Here is a 20946-nt window from a genome sequence, read left to right as displayed (position 1 = left end):
AATTAGCTTATTGTGAGAATATTGCAATTGTCTGACAAAAGTGAAAAATGTAAATTCCCAATTTCAACCAAACATGCTAGAAATGCTCCAATTGAGCTAATTAGCTTATTGTGAGAATATTACAAACGTCTGACAAAACTGAAAAATGTAAATTTCCAATTTCAACCAAACATGCTAGAAATGCTCAAATTGCGCAAATAAGCCTATTGTAAGAATTTTACAAACGTCTGACAAAACTGAAAAATGTAAATTTCCAATTTCAACCAATCATGCTAGAAATGCTCCAATTGAGCTAATTAGCTTATTGAGAGAATATTGCAATTGCCTGACAAAGGTGAAAAATGTAAATTTCCAATTTAAACCAAACATGCTAGAAATGCTCCAATTGAGCTAATTAGCTTATTGTGAGAATATTACAAACGTCTGACAAAACTGAAAAATGTAAATTTCCAATTTCAACCAAACATGCTAGAAATGCTCCAATTGAGCTAATTAGCTTATTGTGAGAATATTGCAATTGTCTGACAAAAGTGAAAAATGTAAATTTCCAATTTCAACCAAACATGCTAGAAATGCTCCAATTGAGCTAATTAGCTTATTGTGAGAATATTAAAAACGTCTGACAAAACTGAAAAATGTAAATTTCCAATTTCAACCAAACATGCTAGAAATGCTCAAATTGCGCAAATAAGCCTGTTGTATAATCGAGCTGGTGGGCCGCGGGCTACGCTAATGCCCGAGGTCATGGTAGTTACAGGTAGTTACGAGGTTACGGGAAGTACGAGAGGTTACAGGAAGTACGAGAGGTTACAGGAAGTACGAGAGGTTACAGGAGTATAAAGGCGTGGGGAGATTGGGAGAGGCTTCCTTCTTTACATCAACCGCATGTGAGTACACACCGTTTATATAACATGGCGCAGTTGACGAAGCTCTGATTTTTTTTTCTTGTTTTGTTATCATTAGCGATAATTTTTCTGGTTGCGGGTAAGTTAAACGGTTGTATAGACCCTTTCACGGGCGTGTAGGTGAGGTAACGTGAGGTAGGGTAGTGTTGTGAGGTGTAGTAGCGGTGTTGTTAAGGTGCAATTATTTATTAGGGTAGTGTTGTGAGGTGTAGTAGCGGTGTTGAGGTGCAATTATTTATTACATATTCGGAGGTGGGAGTTACACTAATTATACGAGAGGGGTAGAGTGTATTCGTGGCGAGGGAGATATTGTATCGGGTAGAGATGGAGAGTGGGTTTCCGAAGCTGGTGTTTGGAGAGCACGGAGATGGATCGTGGGAGAGATTCATAGAGGAGATGAATTTATGTATAGAGAGTGCTGTAGAGAGAAGAGGTTACGAAGGTGAAGGTGAAAATAGGCGCCCTATTATGAGAGGTAGAGCTAGGTTAGTGCCACTATTGAGAGCTATTGGGCACAGTGGTAGAGAAGTATTGAGAGGTGCAGGGTTTAACGTAGATGGCGTGAATTCTACTTATGAAGGGGCAGTGGAGGTTTTACAGGGTTATTATGGTAGACAAGAGAGTATGTTCGTAAAGGGGCATAAGTTCCTTACGGCTAGGCAGACACTTGGGGAAAGTGATAGAGAGTTTTTACAACGGGTAGAGAGTTTGAGCAGATATGCAGAGGTGACTAACGATAATGATAGGGTAAGGTTTGCCCTTATTGTGGCGGTTAACGGGTTGAGAAATAGAGAAGTAAGCAGAGAGTTAATGAAGAATGCAAATCTTACTTGGGCGTTATTGCAGGAGGCATTGAGGGCTCGAGAAATGGCCGACAGCTCTGATAGATTTTTGAGAGGTGAGGGTAGAAGTACCGATTTAAAGAGTGAGGTTAAGAGAGAAGTAGCAAAGGTATCAGAGTTTGATAGCCGAGTGCAGTACAGGAGTAATGATAGAGATAGAAGTTATGATTCAGCAGGTAGATCTTCCCCTAGGGGTAGCCCTAGGAGTAGTAGAGAGTATTATGGTAGTGAAGAGCAAGGTGCTAGTAGATATGGGACAAGAGGCAGGGAGTATAACAAGGACGGTGACAGTAGAAAGTATAGAGACAATAGCAGGGAGAGGCATGTCTCTAGATCTAGAGCAAGCAGTAGAGATGGCAGTGGAGGTAGAGTATGCTACAATTGTAAACGTAGTGGGCATGAGATGAGGAGTTGTCCCTCCATTAAATGTTTTTGTTGTGGACAGCGAGGACATGTATCCCGTTATTGTAGGGATAGGAGAGAAGTAGGTTATGACGGGCGGGGTAGTAGCAGGAGGTCAGGAGGTAGTCGAGATAATAGCTACGAGCGGTATGGTAGCAGGGACAGTAGTGGGGAGAGGTATAGGGGCCGAGGAAGCCCCCGCGAGATTAGAGACAAATTTGGCAGGTACAGGGACAACAGTATGGATAGGTTTGAGGGGGAGAAGTATAAGGAGAGGTACCAAGATAGTGGTAAGGGCAGAAGTGTTAGGTTCTCTGGTTCTAGGGATAAGTATGAGGATGACAGTTGACTAGAAAGGAGAATTGTACAGGTTTTGAAGGTCAATGGGAAGAACGTTGAATTTACGTTTGATACTGGGGCAGAGGTGTCGACTGTAACCGAGGGGACGGCCGAAAGGCTGAACCTACGGCTAGAGGAGCCATCTACTGTTTTGGCGGGAATAGATGGTCGTAAGCTAAGAGTAGTCGGTAAAGCAGGCGTTCAGTTGGAAAGTAAATATAGAGATATGGAGACAGAGGTATATGTGGTGAAAGGATTGAGAACGAACTTCTTGGGCATAACTGAGTTAAGGCAGCTTCAATTATTTGCTGTTGTAAACGCGGTTTGCGAAAGTAAGTTTGAGGCTGTTAAGGAGTGTAGAAGTATTAAGCCGGTTAAGCTGTTTTCGTCAAGAACCATTATTGCTGGGTCAAGTTATGTTTCAGATGATGTCGAGTTGCAAAACCTGACAAAGAAGTCTGACAGAGAGAGCGAAGTTAAGAGAGGTCACACAGGTCAAGATTGGTGGACTTGTAAAACCAAGGGAGTGAAGAGTAGCGAATACGTGGAAATTGGTAGCCAACAGGGGACAGCCCAAGGCACCAAAGATGTGCAAGGGTCTATGGGGTGTGATGGAGAACAGAGTCACGATGAGGTAAGGGAAGGTGCTGAGAAAGTAGCTGAACCAGTGTCTGTAATGGAAAAGGTTTGCTCTTTTTTAGCCGAGGTATCCAGCAATGGAATGTTAGACAGAGAAGGTCATGAGAAAAAGGTAGCAGAGATTGAAAGAGAGGAAAGGGAGGTGCGGAGGAAGTCGAAGGAGAAATTGGCTAAGCTGAAAGCCAAACGGGAGGCAGCAGTCATGGAGTTGGAAAATGTCAAGGCTTTCAGGGTAGTGGTGCAGGAGTTAGCCGAGGTTCAGAGGAGAATTGCTGGTAGCAGACCTGCACTGGTTGCAGGTGAGGTCGAGCTAGATAGGTCTGGGCCTATGCCAACTCCCAGCTCTGTGGTGCCATCCCCTGTGCAGCCGGTTACGGCCCAGGTGGAGACCTCCCACAGGAAGCCTGTTGAGCCTGCCTCTTATTGGGGAGAGCGAGGTAAAGACGGAAGAGACGGAGATGAGGTTGAGGAGTCATTACTGACCCAACCAAAAGACTCCGGGCTTGTCAGGGTTGGTGGAAGTAGTGTTGGAGATGTTGGTGGGAGGAGTGTTGGTAGTGACAGTGGTCACGGTAAAAGTATTGGTAGCGGCGGAGGTCAGAGTGATGGAAAAGCCAGTGCAGACTGGCAATGGAGCTGGCAGTAGCGAGAAGAGTACACTGATTTATACAACAGTGAGAGTGGAGGATCAGGAGAGTGAGGAGAGTAGTGCGGCCGGGTACGACAGCAGCCCCGGGTTGCTGGGGAGTGATGGTACGCAGGAGGAGTCGATGGAGGAAGACCTGGGTTAAAGCGTAAGGTAAACTTCACCAGCAAGGTGAGTTGATGAATGAGTCCCAATGTATTTCTGGAAGGTTAGTGGCCCATACAAAAAAGAAAAGAAAAAGGGCATGTTGTATAATCGAGCTGGTGGGCCGCGGGCTACGCTAATGCCCGAGGTCATGGTAGTTACAGGTAGTTACGAGGTTACGGGAAGTACGAGAGGTTACAGGAAGTACGAGAGGTTACAGGAAGTACGAGAGGTTACAGGAGTATAAAGGCGTGGGGAGATTGGGAGAGGCTTCCTTCTTTACATCAACCGCATGTGAGTACACACCGTTTATATAACAAAGCCTATTGTAAGAATTTTACAAACGTCTGACAAAAGTGAAAAATGTAAATTTCCAATTTCAACCAAACATGCTAGAAATGCTCCAATTGAGCTAATTAGCTTATTGTGAGAATATTACAAACGTCTGACAAAACTGAAAAATGTAAATTTCCAATTTCAACCAAACATGCTAGAAATGCTCCAATTGAGCTAATTAGCTTATTGAGAGAATATTGCAATTGTCTGACAAAAGTGAAAAATGTAAATTTCCAATTTAAACCAAACATGCTAGAAATGCTCCAATTGAGCTAATTAGCTTATTGTGAGAATATTACAAACGTCTGACAAAACTGAAAAATGTAAATTTCCAATTTCAACCAAACATGCTAGAAATGCTCAAATTGCGCAAATAAGCCTATTGTAAGAATTTTACAAACGTCTGACAAAACTGAAAAATGTAAATTTCCAATTTCAACCAAACATGCTAGAAATGCTCCAATTGAGCTAATTAGCTTATTGAGAGAATATTGCAATTGTCTGACAAAAGTGATAAAGGTAAATTTTCAATTTCAACCAAACATGCTAGAAATGCTCCAATTGAGCTAATTAGCTTATTGTGAGAATATTAAAAACGTCTGACAAAACTGAAAAATGTAAATTTCCAATTTCAACCAAACATGCTAGAAATGCTCCAATTGAGCTAATTAGCTTATTGAGAGAATATTGCAATTGTCTGACAAAAGTGAAAAATGTAAATTTCCAATTTAAACCAAACATGCTAGAAATGCTCCAATTGCGCAAATAAGCCTATTGTAAGAATTTTACAAACGTCTGACAAAACTGAAAAATGTAAATTTCCAATTTCAACCAAACATGCTAGAAATGCTCCAATTGAGCTAATTAGCTTATTGAGAGAATATTGCAATTGTCTGACAAAAGTGATAAAGGTAAATTTTCAATTTCAACCAAACATGCTAGAAATGCTCCAATTGAGCTAATTAGCTTATTGTGAGAATATTAAAAACGTCTGACAAAACTGAAAAATGTAAATTTCCAATTTCAACCAAACATGCTAGAAATGCTCAAATTGCGCAAATAAGCCTATTGTAAGAATTTTACAAACGTCTGACAAAAGTGAAAAATGTAAATTTCCAATTTCAACCAAACATGCTAGAAATGCTCCAATTGAGCTAATTAGCTTATTGTGAGAATATTACAAACGTCTGACAAAACTGAAAAATGTAAATTTCCAATTTCAACCAAACATGCTAGAAATGCTCCAATTGAGCTAATTAGCTTATTGAGAGAATATTGCAATTGTCTGACAAAAGTGAAAAATGTAAATTTCCAATTTAAACCAAACATGCTAGAAATGCTCCAATTGAGCTAATTAGCTTATTGTGAGAATATTACAAACGTCTGACAAAACTGAAAAATGTAAATTTCCAATTTCAACGAAACATGCTAGAAATGCTCAAATTGCGCAAATAAGCCTATTGTAAGAATTTTACAAACGTCTGACAAAGCTGAAAAATGTAAATTTCCAATTTCAACCAAACATGCTAGAAATGCTCCAATTGAGCTAATTAGCTTATTGAGAGAATATTGCAATTGTATGACAAAAGTGATAAAGGTAAATTTTCAATTTCAACCAAACATGCTAGAAATGCTCCAATTGAGCTAATTAGCTTATTGTGAGAATATTACAAACGTCTGACAAAACTGAAAAATGTAAATTTCCAATTTCAACCAAACATGCTAGAAATGCTCCAATTGAGCTAATTAGCTTATTGTGAGAATATTACAAACGTCTGACAAAACTGAAAAATGTAAATTTCCAATTTCAACCAAACATGCTAGAAATGCTCAAATTGCGCAAATAAGCCTATTGTAAGAATTTTACAAACGTCTGACAAAAGTGAAAAATGTAAATTTCCAATTTCAACCAAACATGCTAGAAATGCTCAAATTGCGCAAATAAGCCTATTGTAAGAATTTTACAAACGTCTGACAAAAGTGAAAAATGTAAATTTCCAATTTCAACCAAACATGCTAGAAATGCTCCAATTGAGCTAATTAGCTTATTGTGAGAATATTACAAACGTCTGACAAAACTGAAAAATGTAAATTTCCAATTTCAACCAAACATGCTAGAAATGCTCCAATTGAGCTAATTAGCTTATTGAGAGAATATTGCAATTGTCTGACAAAAGTGAAAAATGTAAATTTCCAATTTAAACCAAACATGCTAGAAATGCTCCAATTGAGCTAATTAGCTTATTGTGAGAATATTACAAACGTCTGACAAAACTGAAAAATGTAAATTTCCAATTTCAACCAAACATGCTAGAAATGCTCAAATTGCGCAAATAAGCCTATTGTAAGAATTTTACAAACGTCTGACAAAACTGAAAAATGTAAATTTCCAATTTCAACCAAACATGCTAGAAATGCTCCAATTGAGCTAATTAGCTTATTGAGAGAATATTGCAATTGTCTGACAAAAGTGATAAAGGTAAATTTTCAATTTCAACCCAATTTCAACCAAACATGCTAGAAATGCTCCAATTGAGCTAATTAGCTTATTGTGAGAATATTACAAACGTCTGACAAAACTGAAAAATGTGAATTTCCAATTTCAACCAAACATGCTAGAAATGCTCCAATTGCGCAAATAAGCCTACTGTAAAAATTTTACAAACGTCCGACAAAACTGAAAAATGTAAATTTTCAATTTCAACCAAACATGCTAGAAATGCTCAAATTGAGCTAATTAGCTTATTGTGAGAATATTACAAACGTCTGACAACACTGAAAAATGTAAATTTCCAATTTCAACCAAACATGCTAGAAATGCTCCAATTGAGCTAATTAGCTTATTGTGAGAATATTACAAACGTCTGACAAAACTGAAAAATGTAAATTTCCAATTTCAACCAAACATGCTAGAAATGCTCAAATTGAGCTAATTAGCTTATTGTGAGAATATTACAAACATCTGACAACACTGAAAAATGTAAATTTCCAATTTCAACCAAACATGCTAGAAATGCTCCAATTGAGCTAATTAGCTTATTGTGAGAATATTACAAACGTCTGACAAAACTGAAAAATGTAAATTTCCAATTTCAACCAAACATGCTAGAAATGCTCCAATTGAGCTAATTAGCTTATTGTGAGAATATTACAAACGTCTGACAAAACTGAAAAATGTAAATTTCCAATTTCAACCAAACATGCTAGAAATGCTCCAATTGAGCTAATTAGCTTATTGTGAGAATATTGCAATTGTCTGACAAAAGTGAAAAATTTAAATTTCCAATTTCAACCAAACATGCTAGAAATGCTCCAATTGAGCTAATTAGCTTATTGTGAGAATATTACAAACGTCTGACAAAAGTGAAAAATGTAAATTTCCAATTTCAACCAAACATGCTAGAAATGCTCAAATTGCGCAAATAAGCCTATTGTAAGAATTTTACAAACGTCTGACAAAACTGAAAAATGTAAATTTCCAATTTCAACCAAACATGCTAGAAATGCTCCAATTGAGCTAATTAGCTTATTGAGAGAATATTGCAATTGTCTGACAAAAGTGAAAAATGTAAATTTCCAATTTCAACCAAACATGCTAGAAATGCTCCAATTGAGCTAATTAGCTTATTGTGAGAATATTACAAACGTCTGACAAAAGTGAAAAATGTAAAATTCCAATTTCAACCAAACATGCTAGAAATGCTCCAATTGAGCTAATTAGCTTATTGTGAGAATATTACAAACGTCTGACAAAAGTGAAAAATGTAAAATTCCAATTTCAACCAAACATGCTAGAAATGCTCAAATTGCGCAAATAAGCCTATTGTAAAAATTTTACAAACGTCTGACAAAAGTGAAAAATGTAAATTTCCAATTTCAACCAAACATGCTAGAAAAGCTCCAATTGAGCTAATTAGCTTATTGAGAGAATATTGCAATTGTCTGACAGAAGTGAAAAATGTAAATTTCCATTTTCAACCAAACATGCTAGAAATGCTCCAATTGAGCTAATTAGCTTATTGTGAGAATATTGCAATTGTCTGACAAAAGTGAAAAATGTAAATTTCCAATTTCAACCAAACATGCTAGAAATGCTCCAATTGAGCTAATTAGCTTATTGTGAGAATATTACAAACGTCTGACAAAACTGAAAAATGTAAATTTCCAATTTCAACCAAACATGCTAGAAATGCTCCAATTGAGCTAATTAGCTTATTGTGAGAATATTACAAACGTCTGACAAAACTGAAAAATGTAAATTTCCAATTTCAACCAAACATGCTAGAAATGCTCCAATTGAGCTAATTAGCTTATTGTGAGAATATTGCAATTGTCTGACAAAAGTGAAAAATGTAAATTTCCAATTTCAACCAAACATGCTAGAAATGCTCCAATTGAGCTAATTAGCTTATTGTGAGAATATTACAAACGTCTGACAAAAGTGAAAAATGTAAATTTCCAATTTCAACCAAACATGCTAGAAATGCTCAAATTGCGCAAATAAGCCTATTGTAAGATTTTTACAAACGTCTGACAAAACTGAAAAATGTAAATTTCCAATTTCAACCAAACATGCTAGAAATGCTCCAATTGAGTTAATTAGCTTATTGTGAGAATATTGCAATTGTCTGACAAAAGTGAAAAATGTAAATTTCCAATTTCAACCAAACATGCTAGAAATGCTCCAATTGAGCTAATTAGCTTATTGAGAGAATATTGCAATTGTCTGACAAAGGTGAAAAATGTAAATTTCCAATTTAAACCAAACATGCTAGAAATGCTCCAATTGAGCTAATTAGCTTATTGTGAGAATATTACAAACGTCTGACAAAACTGAAAAATGTAAATTTCCAATTTCAACCAAACATGCTAGAAATGCTCCAATTGAGCTAATTAGCTTATTGTGAGAATATTGCAATTGTCTGACAAAAGTGAAAAATGTAAATTTCCAATTTCAACCAAACATGCTAGAAATGCTCCAATTGAGCTAATTAGCTTATTGTGAGAATATTACAAACGTCTGACAAAACTGAAAAATGTAAATTTCCAATTTCAACCAAACATGCTAGAAATTAGCTCAATTAGCTCCAATTGAGCTAATTAGCTTATTGTGAGAATATTGCAATTGTCTGACAAAAGTGAAAAATGTAAATTTCCAATTTCAACCAAACATGCTAGAAATGCTCCAATTGAGCTAATTAGCTTATTGTGAGAATATTACAAACGTCTGACAAAACTGAAAAATGTAAATTTCCAATTTCAACCAAACATGCTAGAAATGCTCAAATTGCGCAAATAAGCCTATTGTAAGAATTTTACAAACGTCTGACAAAAGTGAAAAATGTAAATTTCCAATTTCAACCAAACATGCTAGAAATGCTCCAATTGAGCTAATTAGCTTATTGTGAGAATATTACAAACGTCTGACAAAACTGAAAAATGTAAATTTCCAATTTCAACCAAACATGCTAGAAATGCTCAAATTGCGCAAATAAGCCTATTGTAAGAATTTTACAAACGTCTGACAAAAGTGAAAAATGTAAATTTCCAATTTCAACCAAACATGCTAGAAATGCTCCAATTGAGCTAATTAGCTTATTGTGAGAATATTACAAACGTCTGACAAAACTGAAAAATGTAAATTTCCAATTTCAACCAAACATGCTAGAAATGCTCCAATTGAGCTAATTAGCTTATTGAGAGAATATTGCAATTGTCTGACAAAAGTGAAAAATGTAAATTTCCAATTTAAACCAAACATGCTAGAAATGCTCCAATTGAGCTAATTAGCTTATTGTGAGAATATTACAAACGTCTGACAAAACTGAAAAATGTAAATTTCCAATTTCAACCAAACATGCTAGAAATGCTCAAATTGCGCAAATAAGCCTATTGTAAGAATTTTACAAACGTCTGACAAAACTGAAAAATGTAAATTTCCAATTTCAACCAAACATGCTAGAAATGCTCCAATTGAGCTAATTAGCTTATTGTGAGAATATTGCAATTGTCTGACAAAAGTGAAAAATGTAAATTTCCAATTTCAACCAAACATGCTAGAAATGCTCCAATTGAGCTAATTAGCTTATTGAGAGAATATTGCAATTGTCTGACAAAGGTGAAAAATGTAAATTTCCAATTTAAACCAAACATGCTAGAAATGCTCCAATTGAGCTAATTAGCTTATTGTGAGAATATTACAAACGTCTGACAAAACTGAAAAATGTAAATTTCCAATTTCAACCAAACATGCTAGAAATGCTCAAATTGCGCAAATAAGCCTATTGTAAGATTTTTACAAACGTCTGACAAAACTGAAAAATGTAAATTTCCAATTTCAACCAAACATGCTAGAAATGCTCCAATTGAGCTAATTAGCTTATTGTGAGAATATTGCAATTGTCTGACAAAAGTGAAAAATGTAAATTTCCAATTTCAACCAAACATGCTAGAAATGCTCCAATTGAGCTAATTAGCTTATTGAGAGAATATTGCAATTGTCTGACAAAGGTGAAAAATGTAAATTTCCAATTTAAACCAAACATGCTAGAAATGCTCCAATTGAGCTAATTAGCTTATTGTGAGAATATTACAAACGTCTGACAAAACTGAAAAATGTAAATTTCCAATTTCAACCAAACATGCTAGAAATGCTCCAATTGAGCTAATTAGCTTATTGTGAGAATATTGCAATTGTCTGACAAAAGTGAAAAATGTAAATTTCCAATTTCAACCAAACATGCTAGAAATGCTCCAATTGAGCTAATTAGCTTATTGTGAGAATATTACAAACGTCTGACAAAACTGAAAAATGTAAATTTCCAATTTCAACCAAACATGCTAGAAATGCTCAAATTGCGCAAATAAGCCTATTGTAAGAATTTTACAAACGTCTGACAAAAGTGAAAAATGTAAATTTCCAATTTCAACCAAACATGCTAGAAATGCTCCAATTGAGCTAATTAGCTTATTGTGAGAATATTGCAATTGTCTGACAAAAGTGAAAAATGTAAATTCCCAATTTCAACCAAACATGCTAGAAATGCTCCAATTGAGCTAATTAGCTTATTGTGAGAATATTACAAACGTCTGACAAAACTGAAAAATGTAAATTTCCAATTTCAACCAAACATGCTAGAAATGCTCAAATTGCGCAAATAAGCCTATTGTAAGAATTTTACAAACGTCTGACAAAACTGAAAAATGTAAATTTCCAATTTCAACCAAACATGCTAGAAATGCTCCAATTGAGCTAATTAGCTTATTGTGAGAATATTGCAATTGTCTGACAAAAGTGAAAAATGTAAATTTCCAATTTCAACCAAACATGCTAGAAATGCTCCAATTGAGCTAATTAGCTTATTGAGAGAATATTGCAATTGTCTGACAAAGGTGAAAAATGTAAATTTCCAATTTAAACCAAACATGCTAGAAATGCTCCAATTGAGCTAATTAGCTTATTGTGAGAATATTACAAACGTCTGACAAAACTGAAAAATGTAAATTTCCAATTTCAACCAAACATGCTAGAAATGCTCCAATTGAGCTAATTAGCTTATTGTGAGAATATTGCAATTGTCTGACAAAAGTGAAAAATGTAAATTTCCAATTTCAACCAAACATGCTAGAAATGCTCCAATTGAGCTAATTAGCTTATTGTGAGAATATTACAAACGTCTGACAAAACTGAAAAATGTAAATTTCCAATTTCAACCAAACATGCTAGAAATGCTCAAATTGCGCAAATAAGCCTATTGTAAGAATTTTACAAACGTCTGACAAAAGTGAAAAATGTAAATTTCCAATTTCAACCAAACATGCTAGAAATGCTCCAATTGAGCTAATTAGCTTATTGTGAGAATATTGCAATTGTCTGACAAAAGTGAAAAATGTAAATTCCCAATTTCAACCAAACATGCTAGAAATGCTCCAATTGAGCTAATTAGCTTATTGTGAGAATATTACAAACGTCTGACAAAACTGAAAAATGTAAATTTCCAATTTCAACCAAACATGCTAGAAATGCTCAAATTGCGCAAATAAGCCTATTGTAAGAATTTTACAAACGTCTGACAAAACTGAAAAATGTAAATTTCCAATTTCAACCAATCATGCTAGAAATGCTCCAATTGAGCTAATTAGCTTATTGAGAGAATATTGCAATTGCCTGACAAAGGTGAAAAATGTAAATTTCCAATTTAAACCAAACATGCTAGAAATGCTCCAATTGAGCTAATTAGCTTATTGTGAGAATATTACAAACGTCTGACAAAACTGAAAAATGTAAATTTCCAATTTCAACCAAACATGCTAGAAATGCTCCAATTGAGCTAATTAGCTTATTGTGAGAATATTGCAATTGTCTGACAAAAGTGAAAAATGTAAATTTCCAATTTCAACCAAACATGCTAGAAATGCTCCAATTGAGCTAATTAGCTTATTGTGAGAATATTAAAAACGTCTGACAAAACTGAAAAATGTAAATTTCCAATTTCAACCAAACATGCTAGAAATGCTCAAATTGCGCAAATAAGCCTATTGTAAGAATTTTACAAACGTCTGACAAAAGTGAAAAATGTAAATTTCCAATTTCAACCAAACATGCTAGAAATGCTCCAATTGAGCTAATTAGCTTATTGTGAGAATATTACAAACGTCTGACAAAACTGAAAAATGTAAATTTCCAATTTCAACCAAACATGCTAGAAATGCTCCAATTGAGCTAATTAGCTTATTGAGAGAATATTGCAATTGTCTGACAAAAGTGAAAAATGTAAATTTCCAATTTAAACCAAACATGCTAGAAATGCTCCAATTGAGCTAATTAGCTTATTGTGAGAATATTACAAACGTCTGACAAAACTGAAAAATGTAAATTTCCAATTTCAACCAAACATGCTAGAAATGCTCAAATTGCGCAAATAAGCCTATTGTAAGAATTTTACAAACGTCTGACAAAACTGAAAAATGTAAATTTCCAATTTCAACCAAACATGCTAGAAATGCTCCAATTGAGCTAATTAGCTTATTGAGAGAATATTGCAATTGTCTGACAAAAGTGATAAAGGTAAATTTTCAATTTCAACCAAACATGCTAGAAATGCTCCAATTGAGCTAATTAGCTTATTGTGAGAATATTAAAAACGTCTGACAAAACTGAAAAATGTAAATTTCCAATTTCAACCAAACATGCTAGAAATGCTCCAATTGAGCTAATTAGCTTATTGAGAGAATATTGCAATTGTCTGACAAAAGTGAAAAATGTAAATTTCCAATTTAAACCAAACATGCTAGAAATGCTCCAATTGCGCAAATAAGCCTATTGTAAGAATTTTACAAACGTCTGACAAAACTGAAAAATGTAAATTTCCAATTTCAACCAAACATGCTAGAAATGCTCCAATTGAGCTAATTAGCTTATTGAGAGAATATTGCAATTGTCTGACAAAAGTGATAAAGGTAAATTTTCAATTTCAACCAAACATGCTAGAAATGCTCCAATTGAGCTAATTAGCTTATTGTGAGAATATTAAAAACGTCTGACAAAACTGAAAAATGTAAATTTCCAATTTCAACCAAACATGCTAGAAATGCTCAAATTGCGCAAATAAGCCTATTGTAAGAATTTTACAAACGTCTGACAAAAGTGAAAAATGTAAATTTCCAATTTCAACCAAACATGCTAGAAATGCTCCAATTGAGCTAATTAGCTTATTGTGAGAATATTACAAACGTCTGACAAAACTGAAAAATGTAAATTTCCAATTTCAACCAAACATGCTAGAAATGCTCCAATTGAGCTAATTAGCTTATTGAGAGAATATTGCAATTGTCTGACAAAAGTGAAAAATGTAAATTTCCAATTTAAACCAAACATGCTAGAAATGCTCCAATTGAGCTAATTAGCTTATTGTGAGAATATTACAAACGTCTGACAAAACTGAAAAATGTAAATTTCCAATTTCAACGAAACATGCTAGAAATGCTCAAATTGCGCAAATAAGCCTATTGTAAGAATTTTACAAACGTCTGACAAAGCTGAAAAATGTAAATTTCCAATTTCAACCAAACATGCTAGAAATGCTCCAATTGAGCTAATTAGCTTATTGAGAGAATATTGCAATTGTATGACAAAAGTGATAAAGGTAAATTTTCAATTTCAACCAAACATGCTAGAAATGCTCCAATTGAGCTAATTAGCTTATTGTGAGAATATTACAAACGTCTGACAAAACTGAAAAATGTAAATTTCCAATTTCAACCAAACATGCTAGAAATGCTCCAATTGAGCTAATTAGCTTATTGTGAGAATATTGCAATTGTCTGACAAAAGTGAAAAATGTAAATTTCCAATTTCAACCAAACATGCTAGAAATGCTCCAATTGAGCTAATTAGCTTATTGTGAGAATATTACAAACGTCTGACAAAACTGAAAAATGTAAATTTCCAATTTCAACCAAACATGCTAGAAATGCTCAAATTGCGCAAATAAGCCTATTGTAAGAATTTTACAAACGTCTGACAAAAGTGAAAAATGTAAATTTCCAATTTCAACCAAACATGCTAGAAATGCTCCAATTGAGCTAATTAGCTTATTGTGAGAATATTACAAACGTCTGACAAAACTGAAAAATGTAAATTTCCAATTTCAACCAAACATGCTAGAAATGCTCAAATTGCGCAAATAAGCCTATTGTAAGAATTTTACAAACGTCTGACAAAAGTGAAAAATGTAAATTTCCAATTTCAACCAAACATGCTAGAAATGCTCCAATTGAGCTAATTAGCTTATTGTGAGAATATTACAAACGTCTGACAAAACTGAAAAATGTAAATTTCCAATTTCAACCAAACATGCTAGAAATGCTCCAATTGAGCTAATTAGCTTATTGAGAGAATATTGCAATTGTCTGACAAAAGTGAAAAATGTAAATTTCCAATTTAAACCAAACATGCTAGAAATGCTCCAATTGAGCTAATTAGCTTATTGTGAGAATATTACAAACGTCTGACAAAACTGAAAAATGTAAATTTCCAATTTCAACCAAACATGCTAGAAATGCTCAAATTGCGCAAATAAGCCTATTGTAAGAATTTTACAAACGTCTGACAAAACTGAAAAATGTAAATTTCCAATTTCAACCAAACATGCTAGAAATGCTCCAATTGAGCTAATTAGCTTATTGTGAGAATATTGCAATTGTCTGACAAAAGTGAAAAATGTAAATTTCCAATTTCAACCAAACATGCTAGAAATGCTCCAATTGAGCTAATTAGCTTATTGAGAGAATATTGCAATTGTCTGACAAAGGTGAAAAATGTAAATTTCCAATTTAAACCAAACATGCTAGAAATGCTCCAATTGAGCTAATTAGCTTATTGTGAGAATATTACAAACGTCTGACAAAACTGAAAAATGTAAATTTCCAATTTCAACCAAACATGCTAGAAATGCTCAAATTGCGCAAATAAGCCTATTGTAAGATTTTTACAAACGTCTGACAAAACTGAAAAATGTAAATTTCCAATTTCAACCAAACATGCTAGAAATGCTCCAATTGAGCTAATTAGCTTATTGTGAGAATATTGCAATTGTCTGACAAAAGTGAAAAATGTAAATTTCCAATTTCAACCAAACATGCTAGAAATGCTCCAATTGAGCTAATTAGCTTATTGAGAGAATATTGCAATTGTCTGACAAAGGTGAAAAATGTAAATTTCCAATTTAAACCAAACATGCTAGAAATGCTCCAATTGAGCTAATTAGCTTATTGTGAGAATATTACAAACGTCTGACAAAACTGAAAAATGTAAATTTCCAATTTCAACCAAACATGCTAGAAATGCTCCAATTGAGCTAATTAGCTTATTGTGAGAATATTGCAATTGTCTGACAAAAGTGAAAAATGTAAATTTCCAATTTCAACCAAACATGCTAGAAATGCTCCAATTGAGCTAATTAGCTTATTGTGAGAATATTACAAACGTCTGACAAAACTGAAAAATGTAAATTTCCAATTTCAACCAAACATGCTAGAAATGCTCAAATTGCGCAAATAAGCCTATTGTAAGAATTTTACAAACGTCTGACAAAAGTGAAAAATGTAAATTTCCAATTTCAACCAAACATGCTAGAAATGCTCCAATTGAGCTAATTAGCTTATTGTGAGAATATTGCAATTGTCTGACAAAAGTGAAAAATGTAAATTCCCAATTTCAACCAAACATGCTAGAAATGCTCCAATTGAGCTAATTAGCTTATTGTGAGAATATTACAAACGTCTGACAAAACTGAAAAATGTAAATTTCCAATTTCAACCAAACATGCTAGAAATGCTCAAATTGCGCAAATAAGCCTATTGTAAGAATTTTACAAACGTCTGACAAAACTGAAAAATGTAAATTTCCAATTTCAACCAAACATGCTAGAAATGCTCCAATTGAGCTAATTAGCTTATTGTGAGAATATTGCAATTGTCTGACAAAAGTGAAAAATGTAAATTTCCAATTTCAACCAAACATGCTAGAAATGCTCCAATTGAGCTAATTAGCTTATTGAGAGAATATTGCAATTGTCTGACAAAGGTGAAAAATGTAAATTTCCAATTTAAACCAAACATGCTAGAAATGCTCCAATTGAGCTAATTAGCTTATTGTGAGAATATTACAAACGTCTGACAAAACTGAAAAATGTAAATTTCCAATTTCAACCAAACATGCTAGAAATGCTCCAATTGAGCTAATTAGCTTATTGTGAGAATATTGCAATTGTCTGACAAAAGTGAAAAATGTAAATTTCCAATTTCAACCAAACATGCTAGAAATGCTCCAATTGAGCTAATTAGCTTATTGTGAGAATATTACAAACGTCTGACAAAACTGAAAAATGTAAATTTCCAATTTCAACCAAACATGCTAGAAATGCTCAAATTGCGCAAATAAGCCTATTGTAAGAATTTTACAAACGTCTGACAAAAGTGAAAAATGTAAATTTCCAATTTCAACCAAACATGCTAGAAATGCTCCAATTGAGCTAATTAGCTTATTGTGAGAATATTGCAATTGTCTGACAAAAGTGAAAAATGTAAATTCCCAATTTCAACCAAACATGCTAGAAATGCTCCAATTGAGCTAATTAGCTTATTGTGAGAATATTACAAACGTCTGACAAAACTGAAAAATGTAAATTTCCAATTTCAACCAAACATGCTAGAAATGCTCAAATTGCGCAAATAAGCCTATTGTAAGAATTTTACAAACGTCTGACAAAACTGAAAAATGTAAATTTCCAATTTCAACCAATCATGCTAGAAATGCTCCAATTGAGCTAATTAGCTTATTGAGAGAATATTGCAATTGCCTGACAAAGGTGAAAAATGTAAATTTCCAATTTAAACCAAACATGCTAGAAATGCTCCAATTGAGCTAATTAGCTTATTGTGAGAATATTACAAACGTCTGACAAAACTGAAAAATGTAAATTTCCAATTTCAACCAAACATGCTAGAAATGCTCCAATTGAGCTAATTAGCTTATTGTGAGAATATTGCAATTGTCTGACAAAAGTGAAAAATGTAAATTTCCAATTTCAACCAAACATGCTAGAAATGCTCCAATTGAGCTAATTAGCTTATTGTGAGAATATTAAAAACGTCTGACAAAACTGAAAAATGTAAATTTCCAATTTCAACCAAACATGCTAGAAATGCTCAAATTGCGCAAATAAGCCTATTGTAAGAATTTTACAAACGTCTGACAAAAGTGAAAAATGTAAATTTCCAATTTCAACCAAACATGCTAGAAATGCTCCAATTGAGCTAATTAGCTTATTGTGAGAATATTACAAACGTCTGACAAAACTGAAAAATGTAAATTTCCAATTTCAACCAAACATGCTAGAAATGCTCCAATTGAGCTAATTAGCTTATTGAGAGAATATTGCAATTGTCTGACAAAAGTGAAAAATGTAAATTTCCAATTTAAACCAAACATGCTAGAAATGCTCCAATTGAGCTAATTAGCTTATTGTGAGAATATTACAAACGTCTGACAAAACTGAAAAATGTAAATTTCCAATTTCAACCAAACATGCTAGAAATGCTCAAATTGCGCAAATAAGCCTATTGTAAGAATTTTACAAACGTCTGACAAAACTGAAAAATGTAAATTTCCAATTTCAACCAAACATGCTAGAAATGCTCCAATTGAGCTAATTAGCTTATTGAGAGAATATTGCAATTGTCTGACAAAAGTGATAAAGGTAAATTTTCAATTTCAACCAAACATGCTAGAAATGCTCCAATTGAGCTAATTAGCTTATTGTGAGAATATTAAAAACGTCTGACAAAACTGAAAAATGTAAATTTCCAATTTCAACCAAACATGCTAGAAATGCTCCAATTGAGCTAATTAGCTTATTGAGAGAATATTGCAATTGTCTGACAAAAGTGAAAAATGTAAATTTCCAATTTAAACCAAACATGCTAGAAATGCTCCAATTGAGCTAATTAGCTTATTGTGAGAATATTACAAACGTCTGACAAAACTGAAAAATGTAAATTTCCAATTTCAACCAAACATGCTAGAAATGCTCAAATTGCGCAAATAAGCCTATTGTAAGAATTTTACAAACGTCTGACAAAACTGAAAAATGTAAATTTCCAATTTCAACCAAACATGCTAGAAATGCTCCAATTGAGCTAATTAGCTTATTGAGAGAATATTGCAATTGTCTGACAAAAGTGATAAAGGTAAATTTTCAATTTCAACCAAACATGCTAGAAATGCTCCAATTGAGCTAATTAGCTTATTGTGAGAATATTAAAAACGTCTGACAAAACTGAAAAATGTAAATTTCCAATTTCAACCAAACATGCTAGAAATGCTCAAATTGCGCAAATAAGCCTATTGTAAGAATTTTACAAACGTCTGACAAAAGTGAAAAATGTAAATTTCCAATTTCAACCAAACATGCTAGAAATGCTCCAATTGAGCTAATTAGCTTATTGTGAGAATATTACAAACGTCTGACAAAACTGAAAAATGTAAATTTCCAATTTCAACCAAACATGCTAGAAATGCTCCAATTGAGCTAATTAGCTTATTGAGAGAATATTGCAATTGTCTGACAAAAGTGAAAAATGTAAATTTCCAATTTAAACCAAACATGCTAGAAATGCTCCAATTGAGCTAATTAGCTTATTGTGAGAATATTACAAACGTCTGACAAAACTGAAAAATGTAAATTTCCAATTTCAACGAAACATGCTAGAAATGCTCAAATTGCGCAAATAAGCCTATTGTAAGAATTTTACAAACGTCTGACAAAGCTGAAAAATGTAAATTTCCAATTTCAACCAAACATGCTAGAAATGCTCCAATTGAGCTAATTAGCTTATTGAGAGAATATTGCAATTGTATGACAAAAGTGATAAAGGTAAATTTTCAATTTCAACCAAACATGCTAGAAATGCTCCAATTGAGCTAATTAGCTTATTGTGAGAATATTACAAACGTCTGACAAAACTGAAAAATGTAAATTTCCAATTTCAACCAAACATGCTAGAAATGCTCCAATTGAGCTAATTAGCTTATTGTGAGAATATTACAAACGTCTGACAAAAGTGAAAAATGTAAATTTCCAATTTCAACCAAACATGCTAGAAATGCTCAAATTGCGCAAATAAGCCTATTGTAAGAATTTTACAAACGTCTGACAAAACTGAAAAATGTAAATTTCCAATTTCAACCAAACATGCTAGAAATGCTCCAATTGAGCTAATTAGCTTATTGTGAGAATATTACAAACGTCTGACAAAACTGAAACATGTAATTTTCCAATTTCAACCAAACATGCTAGAAATGCTCCAATTGAGCTAATTAGCTTATTGTGAGAATATTGCAATTGTCTGACAAAAGTGAAAAATGTAAATTTCCAATTTCAACCAAACATGCTAGAAATGCTCCAATTGAGCTAATTAGCTTATTGTGAAAATATTGCAATTGTCTGACAAAAGTGAAAAATGTAAATTTCCAATTTCAACCAAACATGCTAGAAATGCTCCAATTGAGCTAATTAGCTTATTGTGAGAATATTACAAACGTCTGACAAAACTGAAAAATGTAAATTTCCAATTTCAACCAAACATGCTAGAAATGCTCAAATTGCGCAAATAAGCCTACTGTAAGAATTTTACAAACGTCTGACAAAAGTGAAAAATGTAAATTTCCAATTTCAACCAAACATGCTAGAAATGCTCCAATTGAGCTAATTAGCTTATTGAGAGAATATTGCAATTGTCTGACAAAAGTGAAAAATGTAAATTTCCAATTTCAACCAAACATGCTAGAAATGCTCAAATTGCGCAAATAAGCCTACTGTAAGACTTTTACAAACGTCTGACAAAAGTGTAAAATGTAAATTTCCAATTTCAACCAAACATGCTAGAAATGCTCCAATTGAGCTAATTAGCTTATTGTGAGAATATTACAAACGTCTGACAAAACTGAAAAATGTAAATTTCCAATTTCAACCAAACATGCTAGAAATGCTCCAAATGCGGAAATAAGCTTACTGTAAGAATTTTACAAACGTCTGACAAAACTGAAAAATGTAAATTTCCAATTTCAACCAAACATGCTAGAAATGCTCCAATTGAGCTAATTAGCTTATTGTGAGAATATTACAAACGT

At 33.4% G+C, this 20946-nt stretch overlaps 1 protein-coding gene across 1 annotated transcript in view; it reads left to right on the top strand.

The window, feature by feature from the left end:
* The first annotated feature begins 3732 nt into the window (after positions 1–3732).
* LOC137410072 (uncharacterized) overlaps positions 3733–20946 on the top strand; it is a 35727-nt gene continuing 18513 nt past the window's right edge. Inside the window, exons 1-2 of the mRNA XM_068095656.1 lie at positions 3733–3913; positions 4086–4211. Of these exons, the coding sequence (XP_067951757.1) occupies positions 3733–3913; positions 4086–4211 (307 nt within the window). The remainder of the gene's footprint in view (positions 3914–4085; positions 4212–20946) is intronic.

This window comes from Watersipora subatra, unplaced genomic scaffold (assembly GCF_963576615.1).
Source record: "Watersipora subatra unplaced genomic scaffold, tzWatSuba1.1 SCAFFOLD_55, whole genome shotgun sequence".
Lineage (NCBI taxonomy): Eukaryota > Metazoa > Bryozoa > Gymnolaemata > Cheilostomatida > Watersiporidae > Watersipora > Watersipora subatra.
This window is presented reverse-complemented; position numbering and strand designations above follow the sequence as displayed.